A 27,202-nucleotide genomic window follows, 5' to 3' on the forward strand; every position below is an offset into this window, starting at 1 on the left:
TGTCACGAGGAAATGGTTAAAAGCAGAACCCCCACCAGTGATGAATAGATTGACATCGTCAAATGTTTTACAGGATTTGGACCAAATGGACTGAGTATGTAAAACCAATTAGATCTGACTTCATATGACTGTACTTGGGCATTGTGTGAACCTGTCCTCCCCTTTTTTGTGTGTGTGTGTGTGTTATTTGGATTGTCTCAAGTGGTGAGCTCCCCAGTTCTGTTCTGTTTTGATACTGTTCTCAACTAAAACAAGTAAGAGTCCAAAAAAAGCTTTCCAGAAGGGCAATATGGATATAATCACATGGACTTCCTGTAACCATCTTTATCTATGTCTTTGAATGACTAAGATTGTAATTCATATATGTGATGGTAATTTGCCTTTCTGAATAAAAATCATCATCATCAGATCATTTAAAAAAAAAAAAAAATTGAAAACCATGCCAGATTGTGAAGACAAACTTTAATTCGTTCCTTTCTTCTTCTAAAATAAAACTTCGATCAAATGATAATGTATGAACTATATTTGAATTATAATGATGGGAAAATTCACCTCTCTTTTCTTTTTTTCATGTTCAACTATACATCAGAGTAACATGAGAGAGAAAGGGAAGCATGCAGTAGAGTTGAGCAGAGGTGGAAGGGGATACATTGCAGATCTCATTCCAAACACTGAAGGATCTTCTGGATAAATACAGAATCACAAACACTTTATTGCCAATTGTGTTTTCACACACAAGGAATGTGACGTGGTGATTGGTGCATAACAATACACAGTCAAATAGTTTCATGATGACATAGTTAAATCATTATGAAAACGGCAATATTTACAATAGAATATGTGAAACTAATATAGAAGAATAGTTTAAATGATGTCAGCCATTCAAGTGTCTGTATTTACTATTATTTTATAGTGAACAGTTGTGCAAAAGACTAAGAATCAGACTCTCAGATGAGTTATAATGTAGTTTTGGTTCAGGGTTGATTGACGGGCTTGAATCAAAAATGTGTGCAACTCGTCCTCCTCGTCTGCTGCCTGGAGAAATATGAGCATTAGTATCGCTGGAATCACAGCTGAAATCTCCACTATTGCTGCTATGTACATGTTGTGGAGTCCCAGATACGCCAGGAAACCAAACACCGTCCTGTCTGAGTTCATGACATCATCATGACATCATCCAGAGGTGCTGGATCACCATGCTGGATTCACTGGATCTAGCAAGACCCACGTGGGCTGGTTCACCACAGCTGGAGGAACCAGAATAAAGTATTTATCTGTGATTTAATATCAATTACCAGATGAAAAGGATGCTGAAATAAATCCATAATGATGGTGATCAAAAGTGCTGAGTCATGCTTTGTTAGGCCTGTCTGTAAGACCACAAGATAACTGCTGTTAAAACGCTGGTTTTCTGAATGATGGGTGCTAGGCTACAATAATATGTAGCTGCTCCATCAACACTCCAAATAAGGTAATCTAGACATAAATACAGCAGAGACCTTGTTGTTTGGACCACAGACAGTCTCTGGTTTCTCCACATAGTCTCGTCTGGTCTCTGGACTAATGTGATCTACTATCTAGACGCCTGGGGGACCACAGACCCAGTAGACAACATCTGGATCCTCCATTTAGGATTCAGGGACTTCAGGAGGACGAACTGAGATGATTTAGAGACACAGAGTCAAACCAATTTTTTTACATCTTTGTATTGACTCTGTATGTAATCGCACCGTGTGAAAAATGTGCTTCACGTTTGATGTGAACACAACTTCAGACCTAAAGAGGACGCAGAGACACTGATGATCCAGACCAGACTACAAACCCAGGATAAAGAGGTTCAGTGAATGTGGTGTTGAAGGTGTGGAGGTGGATCAGTTTGTCAGAGAAGACTTTGTAGAAGGTCAGAGTGCCAGCAGGACAGTCCAAGTACACTGCTACCACACCAGAGGGGGAGAAGGAGCAGATGATGCGTTTGTTATTGTGACAGACAGAGTAACCACCACCATCACAAATCAGACTCCAGGACTGATCATTCCCTCCAAACAGAGAGACGTCTCCTCTCCTCTTGATTCCTCTGTAACTCACTGATATACAAACATGTCCTCCCCACTCGACCTCCCAGTAACAGCGACCAGTCAGACCGTCTCTACACAGCAGCTGAGGATATGAGACAAATCTGTCTGGATGATCTGGATATGACTGGTCGTCTGACACACCTGTCACCTTCCTGTTGTTGTCGTCCAGTTTGAGTTTTCTGCTGACTGTGTTTGTGTCCAGTTCCAGTTCACAGACATCTGATGGAGAGAACAAACACAATGCAGCTAAAGGTTCATCTCTGTCTCCCACTAAACTACGTCCCCATACAACTCATCTACACTCTCTATTACGTTTCCAGGGAAACAACGTGTTTTCTGGACCAAACGGTCAATGTTTGAAACCGTCCGAAAAAACGTTAAACAAAACAAAAACGCTACAAAACGACATCGTTGGTAGTAAAAATATCACAGTTGGGCCTAAAATGAGTAAAGATTGAAACCAGACCAAACTGTGATCTGGTCTGTGGACTAATGTGAGCTACTATGGTAGAGCTCTGGGGGACCACAGACCCGGGAGACAACATCCGGGTCCTCCATTTAGGATTCAGGAACGTCAGGATGTCAGGAGGACGATCTCAACGCTGAGACGCTTCAGAGACACAGAGTCTCAGGAACTTCTCTCTTCACTTCAAATATTTAAACTCACACAAACACGATAATAACGGGAATTTTGTGTATTCGCCTCCGTTGCCGTCCGGCAGGAATTGGCGTCCATTTGCGTCTCTGCGTTGACTTTGTGTGAAATTGAACGTGAAAATGTGGCGTTTGGTGTGAACAAAACACGACATCTTTACAGCCACGAAGAAATTGTGAATTTCAGTCATGAACACGTTCAAATCTAGAGCAGCTGAGTTACTGAAAACATACTCACACTTCCTCAGACCAGGTCTCAGATTATGCTGTCCCCCATGGTCCACCCTGCAGGAAGACATTCAAACACCAGTAAACATTAACCCCAGCTCCTCAGTTAGTGTTCTGTCCTCAGAATTACATTCATGTTCTTTATACAAATTATTTAATAAATCTGATGTAGTTAAAAGTGTGAAAGAAGAACACACAGTAATATTTACATGTTGAGGACTTTTATTTTGAAGGGTGAAAGTAGTCGTGATGTTACATGTTGTTGTGGAATTGCGACCGTAACAGACAAGCAGTAATGTAATGTGTAGCACTCAAAATTGTGATGTTTGTTTGCTCAGTAGTCATATAAGAAGTTAAGAATGAGCTAAGGTAAAATGTGTGTTGCATACGCTAGCATAAGATGGTGCATTAAGTAACCAAGGTAGCCTATGCTAAGAAGCAATTCGGAAATTAAGAAGCAAAGCACTAAACTAGATATAGAATTCACCTGTCAATTAGAAGAATTAGAAGTGGAAAAAGAAGCAGAAGCTGCACGTGTGAAAGCTGAAGTTTTAGAAGCAGCTGCAGCAATAGACACTGAAGATGTGCTAAGTATGAGAAGTGATGTCACGCCACACGTGATTCGAAAGCGCACTGAAGATTATGTGCAGTGCCAATCAGCTCGGCTCACAGTCCCTTTTGCCTTATGATGGCGTCTGGTGCAGCAAGACCAACACCACACAGCAACTACTGCCTGCAGAAGCCGAGGTGAGGCCCCCACGGAGCGCCTTCAGAGCACCGGTGAATTAGTGCGTGGACTGTGAGCAGGGCCAAGAGGAGTTCAGCACGCAGTACTATGGCTCTCCATCTCGCAGTGCAGTCAGGCAACGTGAGTACAGCCCCACACAGAAGTCGGCACATGCAGCCGCAGCCAGGCTTTCCCGGCGACTTCAGGCTTCCTCCAGACAACTCCAAGCCTCCTCCGGATGACTCCAGACCCCCAGCAGGGCCTCCTTGTGCAGCAGGAGGCAAACCTGTCCCAAAGCCAGTGTACATTCCACACAGTCCACAGGGTCAGTACACTCCTCCTCATGCCAACATGCCACCAATATTAGACTTTGCCAAGTTCCTTGCACGCAGAGAATTAGTGACTACTGGCCTCACAAAATTCGATGACACATCAGAGAACTTAAGGGCGTGGCAGTCGTCATTCTTAAATGCAACACAGGGCTTAGGGATATCGTATAGTGAAGAATTGGACCTTCTAGTGAAGTGGCTAGGAAAAGAGTCATCAGAACATGTGAAGAGAATCTGTGCTGTTCATGTCACAAACCCCGAAGCTGCCCTACAGCTGTCCTGGGACAGACTGCAAGAATGCTATGGCACACCAGAATTAGTTGAAAATGCCCTGTTGAAAAGACTTGATAGTTTCCCCCGTCTGTCCGCTAGAGACAACTTAAAACTGAGAGAGCTGGGTGATTGTCGGTGAAGTGTGTCTTGACACCGCTCACAAACCAACCCTGAGAATCTTCAGAACACATGTGCTCCAGAATGGATGTCCGTCACTCCCCACTCCTTGCCACAACAGCATCTGTGTGAAAGAAAGACCGTGCTACGGCGGGGAGCCCAGGTATGGCCACTCCACACTAGGGCTGCACAAAAAATCGTTAAAAAATCGCGATCTCGATTCACACATACACGTGATCTCATTTCTACACACAGCGATTCTGAAGCATTTTATATCTCGAGCTGCATCACAAAGCGCCACATTTTTGAAGCCCCCCCAAACGCAGCACTGCCGCTGCCTCCTCCCTCAACCTATGGTAAAGCGTCTTTACAACACGTGATTCAGTGGAGGAAGCCGCCTGCAGTTGAGTGTTTGGAAAGAGAGAAGGTACGTGTCCACAGGCAGCGGTGTTTCTCCGCGTCCCATTCATTGCGCCGGGCTCGACTCGCCGCCTCGGGAACGCTCGCGAAAATCTTCTAAACTGAATGTTGTCGATCTAAAATAAAGACAGATTCAGCAACTGCATAGCTTATTTCTCGCTTAAAATGTTTTCAGAAACACCTTTCGGTGAACTATTTTCGTAAAATAAGAGAACGTTTCCAAACGAGCCGCCATGTTGGTCTGCGTGAACTCCGGAGCAGACAGGACAGCTGTGAAAGCGATCGTCCAATCGTTCCAATACTGGGAAGCGGCGCGTCCACTCGTGTTTAAAATTGCCTCTGTGGACACGTATTAGGTACGTGTCCACAGATCTTTTTTTTTTTTTTACTTTTGTAAAAATTACTTATCTTCCAATGATAGAACTACTACTATGCCTCTGCCAAAGCAACAAACGTTTTTTTGTTTCGTCAAATTTCATCAGTGCAATAAACATTTTGTGGAAAAAAATCGTGCGAGAGAATCGTGATCTCAATTCTAAGCAAAAAAATCGTGATTCACATTTTTTCCAGAATCGTGCAGCCCTACTCCACACACACACACACACACACACACACACACACACACACACTCAAGCCTATGCCAGCTGAGGAACAGCTCGGGCTGACTGTTTTCCAGCGAACAGACAGTGACAACAAGTGTGCCATGTCCTTTGAGGATGAACTCTTTTTGAAAATGATGGATAAAGAAGTTCAGCAAGATGAAAAGAACAACTGGGTAGCTCCCCTACCAATAAGCGCTGTCCCGTCTCAGCTCTCTACGGCGCATGCTGGGCAGAAACGCTGAGATGAAGCAGCAGTTCTCCTCCTTCATGGAAAAGCTGTTTGAAAACAAGCATGCAGAGATCGGCCCTCCCATCGATGACACACAGGAACGCTGGTATTTACCTTTTTTCGGTGCTTATCACCCCCAGAAGCCTGGACAAATACGAGTCGTGTTTGACTCAAGTACCCAACTGCACGGCCTCTCCCTCAACTCGGTGCTGCTCAAAAGCCCCGACCTGTACAACACTCTCCTGGGTGTGCTGCTGTGTTTCAGGAAGGACCTCATCGCAGTCACTGCAGACATCCAGCAGATGTTTTATGGATTCCTGGTAAGGCGTGAACACAGATATTACCTCAGATTCCTGTGGCATAAAGACAATGACCTCTCCCAAGAGATTCGAGAGTATCGCATGCGCGTACACGTCTTTGGCAACAGCCCATCGCCAGCGGTTGCCATCTACGGCCTACGGCGAGCTGCTCAGCGAGGTGAAGCAAGGTATGGTGCAGACACAAAGCAGTTTGTTCAAAGACACTTTTATGTAGATGATGGGCTTGTGGGGGGGGTTAGCTCAGGAGGTAGAGCGGGTTGGCTGGCAACCGCAAGATTGCCGGTTTGATCCCTGGCTCCTCCTAGCTGAGTGCCTGGTGTCCCTGAGCAAGACACCTCACCCTAATTACTCCTGACGAGCTGGCTGTTGCCCTGCGTGGTTGACTCCACCATCGGTGTGTGAATGTGCACGTGAATGGGTGAATGTCAGTCATTCCTGTAAAGCGCTTTGGAGAAAAGCTCTATATAAATGAGGACCATTTGTGTCTGTGCCCACAGACTCTGCAGCCATAGACCTGCTTAAACGTACCTGCGCATCACTCAAGTCCAACCTGAAACTGCACAAAATTGCATCAAACAGCGTCGCCGTGATGAGAGCCTTCAAACCCGAAGAACTGGCCTCCGGCATCAGAGAGTTGGGCCTGGATGATGAGACTGCGCAGAGGAGCCTAGGCTTATGCTGGGACATCAACACAGACATGTTCACCTTTAAGGTAGCCGTCACTGACAAGCCTTACACCCGCCGCGGGGTGCTGTCAATAGTAAACAGTGTCTTCGACCCGCTGGGTCTGGCAGCCCCAGTGGCCATCAGAGGTCGGCTGCTGCTGCGAGAGCTGTCCAGTGGAGTCAAGGACTGGGACGCTCCCCTGCCTCATGAAAAGGTGAGCACGTGGGAAATGTGGAAATCATCGCTCGAGGAGCTGAGCAGCCTCCATGTGCCTCGCTGCTATGTTCCAATGTCACTCTCAAAACCCATGTACACAGAACTCTGCCTTTTTTTCTGAGGCCTCCAACTGGGCTATAGGGGCAGTTGCTTACTTACGAGCTGTTACTGAAGAGGGCAGTTGTGAAGTTGGATTTGTGATGGGAAAAGCTAAACTGTCACCACAGCCAGAGCTAACAATCCCATGCCTTGAGCTCTGTGAAGCCGTCCTGGCTGTTGAGCTGGCAAAGCTGATCTTGGAAGAACTGGACCACAAGCTAGACGCTGTTAAGTTCTACTGTGACAGCAAAGTGGACTGTGGATTGTCGCTGGCAAAAGGCTGATCAGCTCTATCCTCCATCACTGCGTGACATGCCGTAAGCTTAGAGGGAAACTGGAAGTGCAAAAGATGGCTGACCTCCCTCCAGAGCGGCTTGACACCCTTCAGCTACATGGGGCTGGACGTATTTGGACCGTGGACAGTGATGACCCGACACACTCGAGGAGGTGCAGTGCAAAGCAAAAGGTGGGCCATTCTGTTCACATGTATGTGCACCAGGGGAGTACACATAGAAGTGATTGAGTCTATGGACGCAGCCAGCTGTATCAATGCACTGCATAGATTATTTGCAGTTAGAGGCCCAGCAAAGCAGCTCAGATCAGACAGGGGGACCAACTTCATTGCTGCCAGTGCAGAACTGGGAATGAGGCCTCCTGATGAAAAGCAGAACAGCATACTGAATTATCTCCAGTCCTGCTGTCTCCTGCCATGCTCCTGACACAAAAGCCAGGCCTGATCGCTCCACTGGGCGACTTCACTGGAAAAGACCTCCTGAAAGGCAAGTGGAGACAGGTACAAGCGCTGGCTAATGAATTCTGGAGCTGTTGGAGAAACAAGTACCTGAGCACTCTCCACCCAAGGCGTAAGTGGCACAGTGCACATCGCAGCCTTCAACCTGGGGACGTTGTGCTGTTAAAGCAAACCCAAGCACCAAGGAACGAGTGGCCAATGGCTCTGGTTACATCAACCTTTCCGAGTGGCGAATGGAAATGTCCGCAAAGTTCAAGTGAAGACATTGTCCCACAGCACCACAAAGACTTACCTGCGGCCCATCTCAGAGGTGGTCCTTCTCCTAGAAAAGACTGAATAGGAATGGACTGAAAAAGATTAAAAAGTTTAAAAAAGAAAAAAATGGTTTGAAGTTAGTGGCATTACATGTCAGACGGAGAGTGTTCTGTCCTCAGAATTAAGTTCATGTTCTTTATGCAAATTATTTAATAAATATGATGTAGTTAAAAGTGTGAAAGAAGAACACACAGTAATATTTACATGTTGAGGACTTTTATTTTGAAGGGTGATAGTAGTCATGATGTTAAGTGTTGTTGTGGAATTGCGACCGTAACAGACAAGCAGTAAGAAAGACAGTCGGTCACTCTGTGAATCTTCTCTTCCCTTCTCACACTCACGAAAGCAATGGCTGTAAGTTTCTGAATGCAGTACTTTGGATAAATGAAAACAAATATGTAATGTAATGTGTAGCACTCAAAATTGTGATGTTTGTTTGCTCAGTAGTAATATAAGAAGTTAAGAATGAGCTAAGGTAAAATGTGTGTTGCATACGCGAGCATAAGCGGTGTATTAGCCTATGGTTAATAAGCGCGAGCTCTTGTTTGGTACATAGTTTTTCAGCTGTTCTTTAATAGTTTAATTCAATACTGTTTAACAACAAAATGCTGTAAAGGAAACTAAGGTTTTGTATTGTTTCTATTTGCAGTTTCACTCTTGGTTTATCACCATATAAAAAGGAAATAAAGGGAGCAAGACTATCTGATCCTGGCTCAAGTGTAGCAGTGTTGTACCTGAGTTTGGCTTGCTGTTAAACTTTAATAACGTACCAGAAGTGCCTAACGTGCAGGGAGAACAGTACAGTCAGAGACTTTTGTCCATCTGTCCTCACCTGTGTCCAGTCTGATGCCTTTCCATCTGTCCTCACCTGAGAGTGTCAAGTCTGATGTCTGTCCATCTGTCCTCACCTGAGAGTGTCAAGTCTGATGTCTGTCCATCTGTCCTCACCTGAGAGTGTCCAGTCTCCAGTGTGGACCCTCCAGTCCAGCAGACAGCAGCTTGACTCCTGAGTCTCCTGGATGATTGTAGCTCAGGTCCAGCTGTCTCAGATAGGAAGGGTTGGAGTCCAGAGCTGAGGCCAGAGAAGAACAGCCGTCCTCTGTGATCAGACAACCTGACAGACTGAAGACACACACACTTCTGTCACTTCTGGGGAGTTTTTAAAATGAGAAAAAGTTATAATTCTCTGTTGTTGTGTTGATGTTGTACTGGGTGAGATAAGCATGGCTGAGTGATGGACAGAGACGGATAGAGGAGGAAGAGAAGTCAAGAAACAACAGTTGAAACAGTCTATGTGGTCTGTCTTTAGACCTGGTGTCCCAACAAAGACCTGGCTATTGATTCTAAACCAACTAGCAAAGACAAAAGGCTGTAATTCAATTACATCTCATACATGTTTGTTGTCAGTTTCCATATTGAACTGGAGAAATTATAAATAAGACGTATTCTCACAATAACAGTAAAAAACAAAACACAGCTTTGAAAATCCTTCATTCTTAAGAGCCTCACAACATATGAGGCATTCAGGTGTTCAAATGCCAGTTGGAGGAAACACAGAAGAGTCTGTCCATTCTTGATTCAAAGCTCTGTTCTCACTGTCTGCGTTCCTCTTTCAGAGCAGCCATGTGAACTTATCTATCGGCTCTAGATCTCACCTACCTGATCTGTCAGCTGTCAGTGAGTCTGGTCACCATAGAACCGTCACTCACAGAAACTCCACAGATTTTTGCACAGATTTGATTAAGTTCGGAGTTAACGTCTCGTCCCGTTGCATTACTGGGTAATTAAGTGTCTGCGAGTAGCAACCAGTGAGGTGATTTAGCCTCCAACCATCTGAACCAGTGTACTGATGCTAACGCTGCAGCAGTAAAATGAAAATGCTCCGTCATCATTTAATAATTCTCAATGATCTATCATGGGCCTGGGTCCAGATAGGATGGAGTCTGGGTCTGGATCTGGACCTCACTCCACCTCTTAGTGACCCCTAGCTAGAGTGTCTTTTACAGCCAATGTCATCAAAAACGTGTGTGTGCACATGTTGGTGTTAAAGTGGTGTTTTGTCTCAACCATCCAGACGAGTTAGAAGCTTTAAACTGTGAATTAAAACTGTTAGCAGCATCAAAATGTCTGGTTGGTTCATGTTCAGTTGTCAGAGTTGATATTCCAATCAGGTGCATTCTCTCTGCTGGCCACCAGGGGGTGTTTTCATGAGATGAGATTCAACTTTATTGTCATTGTGCAGTGTACAAGTACAGAGACAACGAAATGCAGTTAGCATCCATCCAGAAGTGCAAAACAGCAGTAAAGTGCAGAGTATGTGCAAATGTACACTGTAAAAATAAGAATAAGAATATTGCAGTGGGGTATGTACAAGTATGTGCAAATATACAGTTTAGGAACAAGTATGGGAGGTGCACTAGATGAGTGCGAGTGCAATATGGCAGAAAACAGTATGAAAAATACACTATAACACTAAGTACGCTGGGTGAGTATGATTACACTATTTACATATGAATATACTATGTCAGTATTATACACTATATATACATTTATTAAGTTAAGGCAGTATGAATACACTAATAAATGGAAAACACTTTAAGAGTATACTAATATGAATATGATTTCCAGTGAACAAGAATGTACATTATGGTCAGAATAAATAGCTAAATAAATAGGGGTGCTATGGGTGGAGTGAGTCCTGCTATCACCGTGGTTTAGAGTTCAACAGTGTGATAGCAGCAGGGAAGAAGCTGTTCCTGAACCTGCTGGTCCGGGAACGGAGAGACCTGAAGCGCCTGCCGGAGGGGAGGAGGGTAAAGAGTCTGTGGTTGGGGTGGGAAGTGTCCTTGGTGATGCAATGAGCCTTCCGCAGGCGTCGCTTGCACTGGATATTGTCTATGGTGGGGAGTGAAGAACCGGTGATGCGTTGGGCAGTTTTCACCACCCTCTGCAGCGATTTCCGGTCCGCGACAGAGCAGTTACCGTACCACACTGAGATGCAGTTGGTGAGGATGCTCTCGATGGTGCAACGGTAGAAGTTCACCAGGATCTGGGGAGACAGGTTGATCTTCTTCAGTCTCCTCAGGAAGAACAGACGCTGGTGAGCCTTCTTGACCAGAGTGGAAGTGTTGAGGTTCCAAGTAAGATCCTCGGAGATGTGGACACCCAGGAATTTAAAGCTGGAGACACGCTCCACCTCCGTCCCGTTGATGCGGACTGGAGTGTGCGTGTCCGGTTTAGTCTTCCTGTAGTCCACAATGATCTCTTTGGTCTTCTTGGTGTTGAGGGCCAGGTTGTTGTCGGCGCACCACGCCGCTAGGTGCTGGACCTCCTCCCTGTAGTCCGCCTCGTCGTTGTTGTGGATGAGGCCAATCACCGTTGTGTCGTCTGCAAACTTGACGTGAATGAATAGTGTGTCTAAATTGCATACCTTTGAGTCTGCATGTGGGTCCTCCCTGCTGCTTCAGCCACGTGACAAGAATATGAGCTCATTGAATATTAAACACATTCTACTCAACCGTGTAAAAAGTGGTTCAAAGTGGCTCCAACTTGACAGCAGAGACAATCTGGTGTTGTAGTTCAGGCTCACATGTTCATGGAGTGACGTTCACAAACGTAGACTGACGATTGCAACAGCATTTATAAACGCCAGCTGGATTTATAAAACTATTAAAACATTCAACAGCAGGGAAAAGAGAAAACAGAAGTTTGGTTTTCTTTAGAGATTTTATCTTTTGCTGGCAAGTCATTACCAGCAGAAACAGCGTTTCATCAGACATGTCATCAGATTAGTAGGAAAAGTGTCTTTTCAGGAATAAGAGCAAAGAAGTGAATATTTGGTGTATGTAAATGTATCATTGAAAGCTTAAAGGGATAGTTCGGAATTTTGGACATAAGACCTATTTTCCAAGTCAGCCGGTGTGTTCTTCTAGTTGCCGAGTTCGCTTATGCTATGACTAGCGCAAGTCAATGGTTCTAGTTTTAGCATGGCATTAAAAACACTCATACCGACACCACAGTGCACCCGAGGCAAATCAATTGTAACGGCAGACTATCGATGTACATATCTACAGTGCCTTGAAAAAGTATTCATACCCCTTGAACTTTTTCACATTTCGTCACTCTACAACCACAAACTTAAATGTATTTTATTGAGATTTTATGTGATAGACCAACACAAAGTAACACATAATTGTGAAGTGGAACGAAAATGATACATGGTTTACAAAAATTTGAGCAAATAAAAATCTGAAAAGTGTGGTGTGCATTTGTATTCATCCCCCCTGTGTCAATACTTTGTAGAGCCACCTTTCGCTGCAATTACAGCTGCAAGTCTTTTGGGGTATGTCTCTACCAGCTTTTCACATCTAGAGACTGAAATTTTTGCCCATTCTTCTTTGCAAAATAGCTCAAGCTCAGCCAGATTGGATGGAGAGCATCTGTGAACAGAAACTTTCAAGTCTTGCAGCGATTCTCAATTGGATTTAGGTCTGGACTTTGACCGGGCCATTCTAACACATGAATATTCTTTGATCTAAACCATTCCATTGTAGCTCTGGCTGTATGTTTAGGGTCATTGTCTTGCTGGAAGGTGAATCTCCTTCCCAGTCTCAAGTCTTTTGCAGCCTCCAACAGGTTTTCTTCCAGGATTGCCCTGTATTTAGCTCCATCCATCCTCCCATCAACTCTGACCAGCTTCCCTGGCCCTGCTGAAGAAAAGCATCCCCACAGCATGAGGCTGCCACCACCATGTTTCACAGTGGGGATGGTGTGTTCAGGGTGATGAGCAGTGTTACTTTTCCGCCACACATAGCGCTTTGCATTCAGGCCAAAAAGTTCTACTTTGGTCTCATCTGACCAGAGCACCTTCTTCCACATGTTTGCTGTGTCCCCAACATGGCTTGTGGCAAATTGCAAACGGGACTTCTTATGTCTGATTTTCAACAATGGCTTTCTTCTTGCTACTCTTCCATAAAGGCCAGATTTGTGGAGTACACTACTAATAGTTGTCCTGTGGACAGATTCTCCCACCTGAGCTGTGGATTTCTGCAACTCCTCCAGAGTGAACATGGGCCTCTTGGCAGCTTCTCTCACCAGTGCTCTCCTCGCTCAGTCTGTCAGTTTAGGTGGACGGCCATGTCTTGGTAGGTTAGCAGTTGTGGCATACTTCTTCCATTTTTGGATGATGGATTGAACAGTGCTCCTTGAGATGTTCAAAGCTTTGGATATTTTTTTTATAACCTAACCCTGCTTTAAACTTCTCCACAACTTTTTCCCTGACCTGTCTGGTGAGTTCCTTGGTCTTCATGATGCTCTTTGTTGACTAGTGTTCTCTAACAAAGCACTGAGGCCTTCACAGAACAGTTGTATGTATACTGATACTAAATTACACACAGGTGGACTCTATTAACTAATTAGGTGACTTCTGAAGGCAACTGATTGGACTGCATTTTATTTAGGGGTATCAGAGTAGAGGGGGCTGAATACAAATGCACACCACACTTTTCAGATTTTTATTTGCTTACATTTTTGTAAACCATGTATCATTTTCGTTCCACTTCACAATTATGTGTTACTTTGTGTTGGTCTATCACATAAAATCTCAATAAAATACATTTAAGTTTGTGGTTGTAGAGTGACAAAATGTGAAAAAGTTCAAGGGGTATGAATACTTTTTCAAGGCACTGTAAGTTACCGGTTCTATAATAGTTTGTTTACCTGCTGTCATTGCTACAGACGCAGAGTAGCCTGCAGTGCTAGTTTCTTCAATCTCACAGAAATGGCCACTTTTGGAGAATATACTGAAACTTTTGAAGACTCTGATGAGGAGTTTTTTTCCACCCGAACCCAACCGTACCTGTACAAGCCTGAATATACAGAGGAAGAATTGCGCGAGAGGGATGCTCAAAGGGCAGAACGTGAACGAGCGTCTGTGGAGACCGAGATAGCTGGTCTCCACAGACAGCTGGAGCTGAGAACCGGGACCGAACAAACGGAGACTGGTGGTGCCAGGAGGGAATCCCCCGCAACGCATCCGAGGGTTTACGGTTCTCCGGACGGAGCAGAGGTTCGGGTTCGCGGTGCGTAATTGTGGGTTCGCGTGGCCATGGGCTACCCAGTCTTTGGGTGAGGTCCAAGGGCTTTTCACCCAGGTCTGAGGGCATGAGGCCCGGCAATTCGACCTGGTTCGATTGCCTATTTACGGGCAGTATTTCGGGCGGCGCGTCTTAGAGTTTTGATCTTAGTGCTGCATTTCACACCATTAACCATGAGATTCTAATATGTAGACTGGAAAAATTAATTGGCATCAAAGGAACCGCATTAAGCTGGTTTAAGTCCTATTTATCCAATCGATCTCAGTTTGTCCATGTCAATGAAAAATCCTCCAGGCACACTGAAGTTAAATACGGTGTTCCTCAAGGTTCTGTGCTCGGACCAATTCTTTTCAACTTATATATGCTTCCTTTAGGCAACATTATTAGAGGACACTCTATAAACTTCCATTGTTATGCTGATGATACTCAGTTATATCTATCGATCAAGCCTGAAGAAACCAATCAGCTAGTTAAACTCCAGGCTCGTGTTGATGACATAAAATCCTGGATGACATGCAATTTCCTGATGTTAAACTCCGATAAAACGGAAGTTATTGTACTTGGGCCTAAACTCCTCCGAAACTCGCTGTCTAAAGATATAGCGACTATTGATGGGATTGCCATCGCCTCAAATGCTACTGTAAGAAACCTTGGAGTTATCTTTGATCAGGACCTGTCCTTTGACTCGCATATTAAACAAACCACGAGGACAGCCTACTTTCACCTGCGTAACATTACTAAAATTAGGCCAATGCTGTCTCAAAAAGATGCAGAAAAACTTGTCCATGCATTTGTTACCTAAAGGCTGGACTATTTTAATTCTTTATTATCGGGCTGCTCTAATAAATCTCTTAAATCTCTCCAGCTGGTCCAGAACGCTGCAGCTCGTGTTCTGACTAAAACCAGAAGAAGGGATCACATTTCTCCTGTATTAGCTTCTCTGCACTGGCTCCCAGTAAAATCCAGAATAGAATTTAAAATCCTTCTCCTCACTTACAAGGCTCTTAATGGTCAGGCACCATCATATCTTAAAGAGCTCATTAAACCCTACTGTCCTCCTAGAGCACTACGCTCTCAGAATAAAGGGTTACTTGTAGTTCCTAAAGTCTCCAAAATTAGAACAGGGGCCAGAGCTTTCAGCCATCAAGCTCCTCTTCTGTGGAACCGTCTTCCGGTTCTGGTTCGTGAGGCAGACACTGTTCCCACATTTAAGAGTAGGCTTAAAACCTTTCCCTTTGACACCGCTTATAGTTAGGGATGGCTCAGTGCAAACCAGAGCCAGCTCTTGGTTAAGCTGCTATAGGCCTAGACTGCTGGGGGATTATAGTGACACACTGAGCCCCCCCCTCTCTCTCTCTCTCTGTATGTTCCCCCGGAGTCCCTGTGCTCTCTTGCCTAGCAGGTCTCCCTGGACCGTGGTGGAACCTGGTCCGGACTGCACCGATGTTGTGGTCTTGTTTGCCTCTTACTGCCAGTATTTTTAATTAAAGTAATTGACTAAAATCGGCATCTCTACTGTCACTAACTTGACTACTCCCGGGATCACTCCCGGGAGTCTGGCTATGCTTTCTGGTCCAGCAGAGTCCACTGAGGTCCTGACCGATGCAGACTGCTAACTGGCCTGATGCTGGAAACACCACATTGTAGCTCCACCTGCCCGCTGTGTGGCTGCTCAACTACTCCTGCTTTCTGTTCTACGGCGACGTGGTTGGGATGGATCCATCTCGGCGTGGCTGTGCCTGCTGCCATGGACTACTACTGTTAATACTATTGCCACCACTACTGCTAATGCTACTACTACTATACTACCAGCACCAAATGCAGTTGGAACCCAAGGGCCTGGGCTGCACGAGATTTCTGCCTAAAAGCCTATTAAGGCAGTTTTTTCTCGCCACTGTCGCTGTAACGCTTGCCCCTGGGTGATGTTGGGATTTTGAAATTGTGTTGTGTTGAAATTTTGAGCGTATTCTAGTCCTGCTCAATGTGTTAAGTGTCCTGAGATGACTTCTGTTGTGATTTGACACTATAAATAAAATTGAATTGAATTGAATTGAGTCAGACGGAGAGTCCGCATGTGTGGATTCCCGGAGCTGCACGGTGTTGGTCCGAGGTCCAAGGGCTTTTCACCCAGCTCTGAGGGCACGAGGCCCGACTGTTCGGCATTGGGCAGGTCTCTATTTACCGGAGGGATTCCCTGCAACGCGTCCGAGGGTTTACGGGTCTACGGACGGAGCAGAGGTCTAGTCCCTCAAAAAATGGATCATTCGTGCGATGCAAGGTTAGTCTTGTTTCAAATATTATTCTATCAACACAGATATGTACATCGACAGTCTAGTGTTTTAATTGATTTGCCTCGGGTGTACTGTGGAGTCGGTATGAGTGTTTTTAATGCCATGCTAAAACTAGAACGATTGACTTGCGCTAGCCATAGCACAAGCGAACTCGGCAACTAGAAGAACTGAATGAAATTTCTTGAAAACGTCTCCAGACGTCTCGAACACACCGGCTGACTTGGAAAATAGGTCTTATGTCCAAAATTCTGAACTATCCCTTTAATAGGTAAACTTCTCAAAGTAGTTGAATCTGACCTGAGAGTTTCCAGTCGACAGTGTGGACTCTCCAGGCCAGCAGACAGCAGCTTCACTCCTGAATCCTGCAGGTCGTTGTGACTCAGGTCCAGGTCTCTTAGACTGGAGGACTGGGAGCTGAGAACTGAGGACAGAACTCCACAGCTTCTCTCTGAGATGTTACAGTCACTGAGTCTGAAGAGGAATCAGAAATGTGTGATGAAACAATAACAAACAACTGTTAGTCACTTTGGCATTATGAGGTTCTAACTGACATTTTTGTCATAATTGAGTTATTCACATATTCTAATTCTGTAACAACTTTTATTAAGAAGGTCAAACCAACTTGGTTCTATAAGGTTCTACTTGTGAGCCAATCAGCAGGTCAAATGCACACAGGAAGATAATCCGATTCTGCTCCTTTGTTGGCTAGCATTAGCTGATAGACTAACATGAGGAAGCTAGCACAAGCTAGTTTCACATGTGTTTTCCATGAAAATCAGTTTATTTTCATGTTTTACTAGATAGAATCGAGTTTTTGGTTCAAGGTAACATATTTTCACTTGTGCGAATGAAGCGTATTCAACTTGTACGTGGTATTTGTGCTGCCCATTGCAAACTGGCTCCTATTTACGCCTTTGCATTTACATTGTATGCAATTAGGCTGCTTGACAAATTCACTTTGTGTTTGTTGTGAGCAGCATTGGGGTTAGAAGGTCCTATTCACATTAGACCCATTTCCAAGAAGCAAAAAACTTTAAATTTGTTAGGATTTAGATAATGTTCATTTAGGGTCACTCTTTAGTATGAAAAATACTTGTTCCACATATAACTTATAGCAGTTTGGAAAACCAATCAAATCGTTCAGAATTGTAATTCCATGGTGGGTCGTTGTATTTTGAATATAAAAACTATATTTACAGAGCTTTGCTGGAGGCTTGGACCACCGGCAGCAGCCTCAGAAGAGCCTCCTCTGAAGCAGAGTATTTCTTCAGGTCAAACACGTCCAGACGTTTTTCTGACGACAGTAAGATGAAGACCAGAGCTGACCAATGACAAGGAGACAGTTTATCGTAGGAGAGACGTCCTGAAGTCAGGGACTGTTGGATCTCCTTCACAAGAGAACGATCATTCACTTCATTCAGACAGTGGAACAGATTGATGCTTCTCTCTAGAGACAGACCCTCATCAAGCGTCTTCTTGATGTACTGGACTGTTTCCTGATTGGTCTGTGAGCTACTTCCTGTTTGTGTCAGCAGACCTCGTAGGTGTTTCTGATTGGTCTCTAGTGACAGACCCAGAAGGAAGCGGAGGAACAAGTCCAGGTGTCCGTTTGGACTCTGTAAGGCCTTGTCCACAGCTCTCTGGTGCAGATGTGTTAGTTTAGGTTTGTCTCTGATGACTTTAGACGCCCCGGAGGTTGTTGGTTCTTCTTCAATCAGATTGACACCAGACTTGATGAAGGTCAGATGGACATGAAGAGCAGCCAGAAACTCCTGAACACTCAGATGGACGAAGCAGAACACCTGGTCCTGGTACAGTCCTCTCTCCTCTCTGAAGACCTGTGTGAACACTCCTGAGTACACTGAAGCTGCTTTGATATCGATGCCACACTCTTTCAGGTCGGGTTCATAGAAGATCAGGTTTCCTTTCTGCAGCTGCTCAAAAGCCAGTTTTCCCAGGGACTCAATCATCTTCCTGCTCTGTGGACTCCAGTGTTGATCCGTCTCAGCTCCTCCATCATACTTGACGTTCTTCAGTTTGGACTGAACCACCAGGAAGTGGATGTACATGTTGGTCAGGGTCTTGGGCAGCTCCCCTCTTTCCCTGGTCTTCAACATGTCCTCCAGAACTGTAGCAGTGATCCAGCAGAAGACCGGGATGTGGCACATGATGTGGAGGCTCTGTGAGGTCTTGATGTAGGCGATGATCCTGTTGGCCTGCTCCTCATCTCTGAACCTCTTCCTGAAGTACTCTTCCTTCTGTGGGTCAGTGAACCCTCTGACCTCTGTCACCATGTCAACACACCCAGGAGGGATCTGATTGGCTGCTGCAGGTCTTGTGGTTATCCAGAGGCGAGCAGAGGGAAGCAGGTTCCCCCTGATGAGGTTTGTCAGCAGCACTTCGACTGAGGTGGACTCTGTAATATCAGTCAGGATCTCGTTGTTGTGGAAGTCCAGAGGAAGTCGACACTCGTCTAGACCGTCAAAGATGAACACAACCTGGAACCCTTCGAACCTGCAGATTCCTGCTTCTTTGGTTCCAGGGAAGAAGTGATGAACGAGTTCCACCAAGCTGAACTTCTTCTCTTTCAGCAGGTTCAGCTCTCTGAAAGTGAATGGAAACGTGAACTGTATGTCCTGGTTGGCTTTGCCTTCAGCCCAGTCCAAAGTGAACTTTTGTGTTAACACTGTTTTCCCAATGCCAGCCACTCCCTTTGTCATCACTGTTCTGATTGGTTCATCCCTTCCAGGTGAGCCTTTAAGGATGTCTTCTTGTCTGATGGTTGTTTCTGGTCTGTCTGGTTTCCTGGATGTCGTTTCAATCTGTCTGACCTCATGTTCCTCATTGACCTCTGCAGTCCCTCCCTCTGTGACGTGGAGCTCCGTGTAGACCTGATTCAGGAGGGTTGGGTTTCCGGCTTTAGTGATGCCCTCAAACAAACACTGGAACTTCTTCGTGAGGTTAGACTTGAGTTTACGTTGATACACTTCCCCAACAGTTCCTGAATAAACAACAAATGAACCCAGTTAGTGGATCCTACAAACCCTTTTACAGTCTATGAACAAGCCATTTATTAGAGCCATGTATACCTATATTCATCAGGAGTAGTGACTTCATGAGATTCCTTCATGATTAAATCAGAACTATTGGAGACAAAATCTATCACTTTCGCCTGATGAACAGAAATAAAATAAAATACATTTACAAGACAAACAGAAGTGTAAGGATATAACCCTTTGAAATGCAGCTGCAAAGCTCAGTGAGTCAGTGGAGCGCCGGAGTAGAAAGAAAAAGCCTCTTTCTTTGTATCGCCTCAATTTGTGGTTTTAGTTTTGACAGGAACATTTCGCAAAACTGACTATAAACTCAGCTTTTTAAGGCAACAAAAGATGGAAACACGATGGCTGTGGTCAAAAAGTCAAAACATTTCAGCAGGAAAGAAGTTTTACTAAAACTCCAACACCTCTCAGGAACACAGGGGGAAACCGCTGGAAGACACGGACAGAGTAACCAGGAAGAAAAGTAAAAAAAATTACATCATCACGTCTTTTCCTCACCACTTTTCCTCGACCTCGAGGACACTGGTCTGACACTGGTCAGACCTCATGCCCCATCAGACCTCATGCCCCGAAGTGAGCACTTCGTTCCTCTACTTCAGCTGGCCGGCTGGTACCACCATTGCTGAAATCAAACAAATGTCGCTCAGCAAAGTCCAGACTCTTCTCTGTTCTGATGCCTCAGTGGTGGAACGAACTCCCGACCAATGTCAGGACAGCAGAGTCATTTGCCATCTTCCGAAAAAGGCTCAAGACTCACCTGTTCAGACTTCACCTCAACTCTACATAGTATGACCCACTAACCCACTAAACTATTGGAGCTCCTTTCCTTTGCATTTAGAGAATCTGAACGGCTCTTATCATGGCGGCCACTTGTTTACTTCCGGGTCACTTCGTCAGTTAGGAACCTTCCTAAGCAAAATAGACTATTCGACTGCATCCAAAGACTTTTCCACTGCAGCCAGAGTCTGGGTAAACACGGAAGTGGCGTCTACGCTGCGCTAGCGTTAGCAGCCGAGGATAGAAACTATCAGGCAAGTATTCTTTTAAATAAACTCCTGGTGTACTTACAAACTTTCAAATGCCTCGTTTTGTGAGTACAGACCCTATGGGTACTACTGCAGAAGTTTGGTAACATTCCATGCATTATTAGTGGGGTAATTTACGAGATATACATAATGTACCGTTCATGCTAGTACTAAGCCATTCGGCTGATAGCCCTATCTTGACCAACTTTGACCATCGCTAATAATGCTTCTGAGGGGGTATTTGGCTGGATGTCATGGTGGAAATGACCTAGGGTGCATTTTACTCCGAACCATCACTTTAAATGGCTGAGCATGCCAACGGAGAGTTTTCTCAGATGTTTTATTGAAAACATTACATGGTACCAGGAGTGTACCGGTTGCAGGAGTCATGGAAAGTGTGAAGCCGCCTGACGCTGTGAACTGGACTGGGAATGTCGACTATGAGTGGCGAACCTTCAAGCAGCGTTTTGTGCTGTACCTGCAGGCCCTCAGGCTAGATGCTAAGCCAGACGTTCGGAAGATAGCACTGCTTCTTACCGTCGCGGGACCTCAGGCTGTCGAAGTGTACAACACTTTTGTGTACGCCGAGGGTGAGGATGAGGACAAGTTCGACACAGTTGTTCAGAAGTTTGATGAACACTGTTCGCCTAAAAAAAATGAGACTTTTGAAGGGTACGTGTTTCGGTCACGCATTCAACAGCCTGCGGAGAGCTTTGATGTTTTTCTGACGGACTTAAAGCTGAAAGCTCAAACTTGTAACTTTGGAGTGCAGCGCCGCCGCCCCCACCATGCGCATCAAACGCGCTGTGCATAGGGCACCAAGTGCTGAGGGGGCACCAAAAATATTATGAAAAATCATCATAGTCATAATGATTATAATGCCAATATTATATCACTATAGAAATTGTAGGCACATTTTATGCATGTATATCACAAAACAGGGTCAGAGCGCACAGCAGTAGACATAATGGTGGCGAGACCCCGGTGCCTCCACGAGCCGCCGGGCCGTTCATCATCATCATCACCGTCTTCATCATCCGCGCTCCACAGATTCACCAGATTCCCCTTCCAACACCAGAACAGCGAGACAGCGGGACCTCGTGCTTCGCTCAAACCAGCTGCAGCCCTAACTCCGGTTCCAGCTCGCGGCAAAGTTGCGCGTTTCTCCACGGACACGGACAACAGGCTGCCGAGGCGCGAGACAAGGCACGAGCCGCGCACCAAGCAGAAAACGATCCCCAAAAGTGCTGGGTTTTTTTAACGATTTTTTCAGGCATAGACCCCTTTTATTAGCAGTGGACAGATATGAAAAACAGGAGCGAGAGGGAGGTGTGACATGCAGCAAAAGACCTACGTGCGTACATGGCATGCGCTCTAACCTTGCTTCGTGATCAGATTGTGTTTGGAATTAAGGACACAAAAGTCAGAGAAAGGTTGCTGCGAGAGACTGAGTTAACTCTTGCTGGTGCTGTGAACGTTTGCCACGCTAGTGAACTAGCCCAGCAACATGCTAAAACTTTCAGTGTAACGGCGAGGGATGCAGACAGCGCAGCAGTAGCCAAAGCCTACAATGGACAGCCTATTCATACTACAGGCACACAGCCTTAAAGTAAGAGTCAAAGGAAAGGAGCACAGTCTCATGTTTGTTATTGTACCAGAGGGACACAAGTTACTACTAGGTGATAGAACATGTGAAAGACTGGGTTTAGTGAGAAGAGTGCACCACGTCCACAGTAGTCAACCAAACAGTGTGGAGTTAATAGTGAACCAGTAGCCAGAAATCTTTAAAGGCTTTGGTGTTCTACCATTTACCTACAAGATACAGTTAAAAGAGGATGCAAAGCCTGTTGTTCAGGCACCTCGACGTCTTCCAGCACCACTGCGTGCCGAGCTAAAGCAGGAGCTCGATCGAATGACGTCACTGGGAGTCATAAAGAAAGTGGAGGAGGCCACGGAATGGGTTAATTCCATGGTATGTGTAAAAAAACGGACTGGTGGTTTACATGTCCATGGATCCAAAAGATCTCAATGAGAACATAAAGAGGGAGCACTACCAGATTCCAACCAGGGATTAGATCACAAGTGAAATGAAAGGCGCAAGGTTTTTCAGTAAACTGGATGCATCACAAGGATTGTGGCAACTAAAGCTACATGAAGACAGCACTAAATACTGCACATTCAATACAACTTTTGGCCGGATGCCTTTTGGAATCTCCTCTGCTCCCGAGGTCTTTCACAGGACTATGGAGCACATCATAGAACGGGGTCCGGGTGTACGTGGATGACATTGTGCTTTGAGGGTCCACCCTCAAGCAACATAATGAGAGGTTCATGGAAGTGCTGCAGCGAATCCAGAAATATGGACTGAAGCTGAACAGAGCTAAATGCCAGTTTGGAGTAACTGAAATCACCTTTCAGGGAGACAAGCTGTCTGGAGCAGCTGTTGAGCCAGACAGAGAGAAGGTGAAAGCAATACTCGAAATGCCCCGCCCTGAGGATAAAAAAGGTGTGTTGAGAGCACAGGGTATGATAAATTTCATCGGCAAATTCACCCCTAACATGTCTTCAAAAACAGTGCACCTGAGGCAGTTGTTGCATGATGGATGCAAATTTAAGTGGTCTAGACAGACATGAAGAGGAGTGGTCACAGCTGAAAACTACACTCACTACAGAGCCGGTGTTGGTGTACTATGACCTAGCTAAAAAGACAAAAATATCCACAGACTCTTCAAAAGATAGGTTTGGTCCAGTGCCCTAGGCCTCAAGAACTATGACTGCAGCTGAATGTCGATACGCTCAAATAGAGAAAGAGTGTTTAGGACTTGTGTATGGCTTTGAGAAGTCCACAGCTACGTATATGGTCTTCCAACATTTGTGGCGGAGACGGACCATAAGCCATTAATTGCAATAATAAAGAAAAACCTCAGTGAGATGTCGCCACGCATGCAAAGGCTGATGATGAAGCTGCAGCGATATGACTTCAACCTGATTTATACATCAGGTAAACATATTCCTTAGAAGTCTAGTTCCACTCTCACCGTGAGAGTGGAGGATTCCAACATCTGGAGCAAGAAAGCTACTGTGCTCGAGGAAGTCAGTCCAAGATCATACTGCGTTCAAACAGAGGATGGACAGATCCTGCGGAGGAATCGTAGGAGTTTGCTGAAAACACAAGAGACGCTGCAACAGCGTGAAGGTGAAGGAGTTGTCGCCACATCAGCTGACCCACCACCCTCTGCTACAGATAGCAGTGTATCAGCTGAGCGGACCAATACATCACATGTGCTGAGACACATGAGCTATTCAGATTTCCGACGCTCATTGAATACGTCACACGGCCAACGAGTCCATAGACGAGACGCCGGCTGTGCAGTCGGACGTCTCACTCGTTCCGCAACGCCGGGGCTCCATCTAAACACACACACCTTTACGCCGCAAACAAAGTTCTGTCTAAACGTTTCCGGCATATTGTGACTCGCCTTCCCGCCGTTATGGCGGAACCGTCTGTCTAAAGGGGGCTGTAGCAAGAAGATGGTATTGCTGACGGTGTTGAAAATAGTACCGTTGGGATTTCTAAATATCCTGATACCGTAATCCTCCACGCTGAGACGCCACCATTAAAAACACGAACAGAACATGGAAGTGTCCTCGTAGAAGCCCGTTTTAAATCTGTGTTTTTATCGACCAACCATTTAGTTCCTAAGAGCTGAAAGTCACCAGTTAACACGGTCAGTGGGTGAAGTGAAACACCTGTTTCTCTGAAACGGTCGTGATCCTGTCTGAACTCTGTAGAACTTGAGTGTTGGAATATCGATTCTGACATCCGAACATTTAACAAACATTTAAGTTGTGTGCAGCCTATTAAGAGTATGGAAATATGAAGTTCTTCATATTGAATCCTTCTTTTCTTTCCACCATGTTAAATCTGTTAAAATCCTCTTACTGATCTGCAGACAGTCAGCCAGCTCCTCCTGCTTCATTATCCTCAGGAAGTGCACTGTGATCTTCTGAAACGCCTCTCTGCTGCTCCTCCTTTGCTCTTCTTTCTCACTGTCCAACAACTCCTCGTCCTCACTCTTCAAGCATTCTGGGTAATCTGGACTCAGGACCTTCTGGATCTTCTTCAGCTCGTTCTTCACAAAAGTGCAGATGTTCTCTTCCAGCAGCTGGAACAGAAGGATAAACTGAACATGAACTCTAAAGAACCCAACATCTACAGCAGCATGGAGACCACTAGAACCAGTTCAGCATAGAATCTGTAGTCGATGTGGTTAATAGTGAAAGGTGAGCTTGTACATGTACTCACCATAAATATGGAGTCCAGGTCTGTTTGATGTTGCCGGGTAAATGAAACCTCTGAGATCTGCTGATCTCTGTGGAGAAAACCAAGTTCAAAGAGTCACTAAAGCACAGACTGTAGATCAGAAGTGGACGTTGTCATGGTGACATCACCTGTTGGTTTGTGGACTACGGTTTTGAAGCGGCACCCCGCAGCAACCTTACTGGATCCCTGACGATATACAGATTCTCATCGGAGGGAATGACTTATCTGTGTCAGCGTACAGCCTACTTACCACTTTGAATTATGATTTTTGATTTATTTTATTTGCTCCCAAGTCCGTTTAACTCCGCTAGCATTGCAGCTAAAATAATTAGGCTGATATTGTCATACACCACGCCATAAAAATACATCTCAGCAACACATTCATTTGTTTAAAGTTATATTTTTGGCCTTTTATTGCGGGAGGACAGCGTGAGAGTTAAAGGGGCGAGAGAGAGCGGCGACATGATTTAAAAGAGGACCGCAGGGCGGATCCGAATCTGGGACCACTGCAGGGAGCCTCGGTACATGGGGCGCGGTAACTCTACCACTGAGCTATCAGTGCAGTTAATGCATTTGTTTAATCAATCAGGTCTAGTAGTTCCCTCATGATGGGGCAGTCATATTATACGACTATTAAATACTATTAATACGACTTACGCATTCACACAGACGGCAAATTTTTGCCAGCTGTCCTTCCTGAATTTGGCAGATGAAACTGTTGCTTTTTGCTTGTATACGTTTAACTTCTTTGAATTTCTGTAAGATTATGGTTTGCTCCACGTATGTGAAATATGCCGCTCCGCTGCCGTAGACTGATCCATGTTTGTGATTGGTCAAATGCTGCAAACGCCGCCTCTTTCATGTGCACGCGCTCATAGCTCGACAGGGAAACCCTGGTTGACTTACCGAGTTGATAACCAGCTTCGTGTGACCGCTCCGATTGCCTTTGTTAGGGTTACTTAAAGCTGGGGTATGTAATGTTGGAAAGCTAGCAAGAGAGCTAGCAAGATTTGAAAATAGCACCTCCTCCTGCCTCCTCTAAGTCCCCTCCCCCCCCCCCCCCCCCCCCCCCCCTAACACAGACTTGACAGATTGTCTCTCCAATTGCTGCTTGCTTGCCTTGAACTGTCTGTTAATGGATGATTAAAGTGAGTAAAATGAAAACCTGAATCCTGGCCTGATCCAGTACCTGATTTCTTCCTTTGTACCAGTTCCTGGACTTTGACCGGTTGCCTGTTCCCGATTCCTCTGGATTTATTTACCTGTTTAGACTAAACCGGTCTCCCAGTGCATCAAGTACCCAGTTTGGTCAGACCTAGTTGGAGTCTGATGCTGATGAACTGAGTTTTGAAGTAGCTCCAATGTAAGCCCAGCTTAGTTTAGTTGAATTTATTTTAGCTCATCTTCTATGGCATTAGCTGTCATGTTAGCTAAGTTAGCTTCTCTCTGACTCTTAACTTTTCTCTGGCTGGTCTAGACCTGATTCATCCTCTAAGGAGAGTTCAGTTTCACTTCTTACCTTCCATCAGCAGCTAGTTCAGTTTTAAAGTGAACAGGGATACCCATAGACTGGTCACTCTTCATGGACACACAGCTGGGGCTGGGTCCAGGTCCAGGTCCAGGTTCAGGTGTGTCTGGTCTCTGCTGCTGTTTCCTGATACAATAAATACACTATCAGATTCTCACTAGTTGAGCTTCATGAATCAGTTTGCTCTGTTTATCATTATATTGATGAGTCATGTTCTGAGAGTTGATGCTAGTGTCAGTGTCCATACTATAAATGGATCTGGGTCACATGAGACCACGTTGTGGACACAACACCTGTCTTAGTGCTGCACTCAGAGTTTTGCTTGCATAATGTTAGCTTTATGGTTTGTAGCTGAGGGGACTAGAAAAATATCCCGTTGCAAAGTCGTATCTAAGGTCCGTCCTATTATCTGGAGCAGGTTTCCGTTGCATTAGAACTGTATGGGGTGACAATGATGGGAAAACGGCGTTATAACTCTTAAGAAACTTTACATTTTGGTTGCTAACTCTCCACTGGGCATCGGACGGTTCTGGCCTCCACGTAGTCCATTACCTCTTGATAATAGACACCTCCTCTGGGATTATCAGTTACCTTAAAACCTAAAATAAGAGTTTGCTGGATATAAAGTGTCTTACTTTACTACTCTACAACTTCCCTTGAGTGAGAGGAAGACAGTGCTCGAGTTTGGTGTCTGTTGGTTTGGAGTATTTTTCAGTATTAGGTTCAGTTCTTACCTTCCATCAGCAGCTTGTTCAGCTTTAAAGTGAACAGGGATACCCATAGACTGGTCACTCTTCATGGACACACAATTGGGTCCAGGTCCAGGTCCAGGTCCAGGGGTGTCTGGTCTCTGCTGCTG

At 45.2% G+C, this 27,202-nt stretch overlaps 1 protein-coding gene across 2 annotated transcripts; it reads right to left on the reverse strand.

The window, feature by feature from the left end:
- Positions 1-1,447: 1,447 nt before the first annotated feature.
- Positions 1,448-27,202, reverse strand: LOC311031911 (NLR family CARD domain-containing protein 3-like). 2 transcript variants are annotated; one of them, XM_084038489.1, is made up of 9 exons: positions 27,078-27,202; positions 26,335-26,469; positions 24,798-24,864; positions 24,435-24,657; positions 17,605-19,408; positions 16,705-16,878; positions 8,970-9,143; positions 2,968-3,014; positions 1,448-2,294 (listed from the first exon to the last, which is right to left on the reverse strand). In XM_084038489.1, the coding sequence occupies exons 1-9, from the start codon at positions 27,140-27,142 to the stop codon at positions 1,777-1,779; spliced, it is 3,207 nt and encodes a 1,068-aa protein (XP_083894615.1). In that variant the 5' UTR covers positions 27,143-27,202; the 3' UTR covers positions 1,448-1,776. The 2 variants fall into 2 exon arrangements, with proteins under 2 accessions (XP_083894615.1, XP_083894616.1); XM_084038490.1 differs by lacking the exon at positions 26,335-26,469.

This window comes from Eutrigla gurnardus, assembly GCF_963514095.1.
Source record: "Eutrigla gurnardus genome assembly, chromosome: 21".
NCBI lineage: Eukaryota > Metazoa > Chordata > Actinopteri > Perciformes > Triglidae > Eutrigla > Eutrigla gurnardus.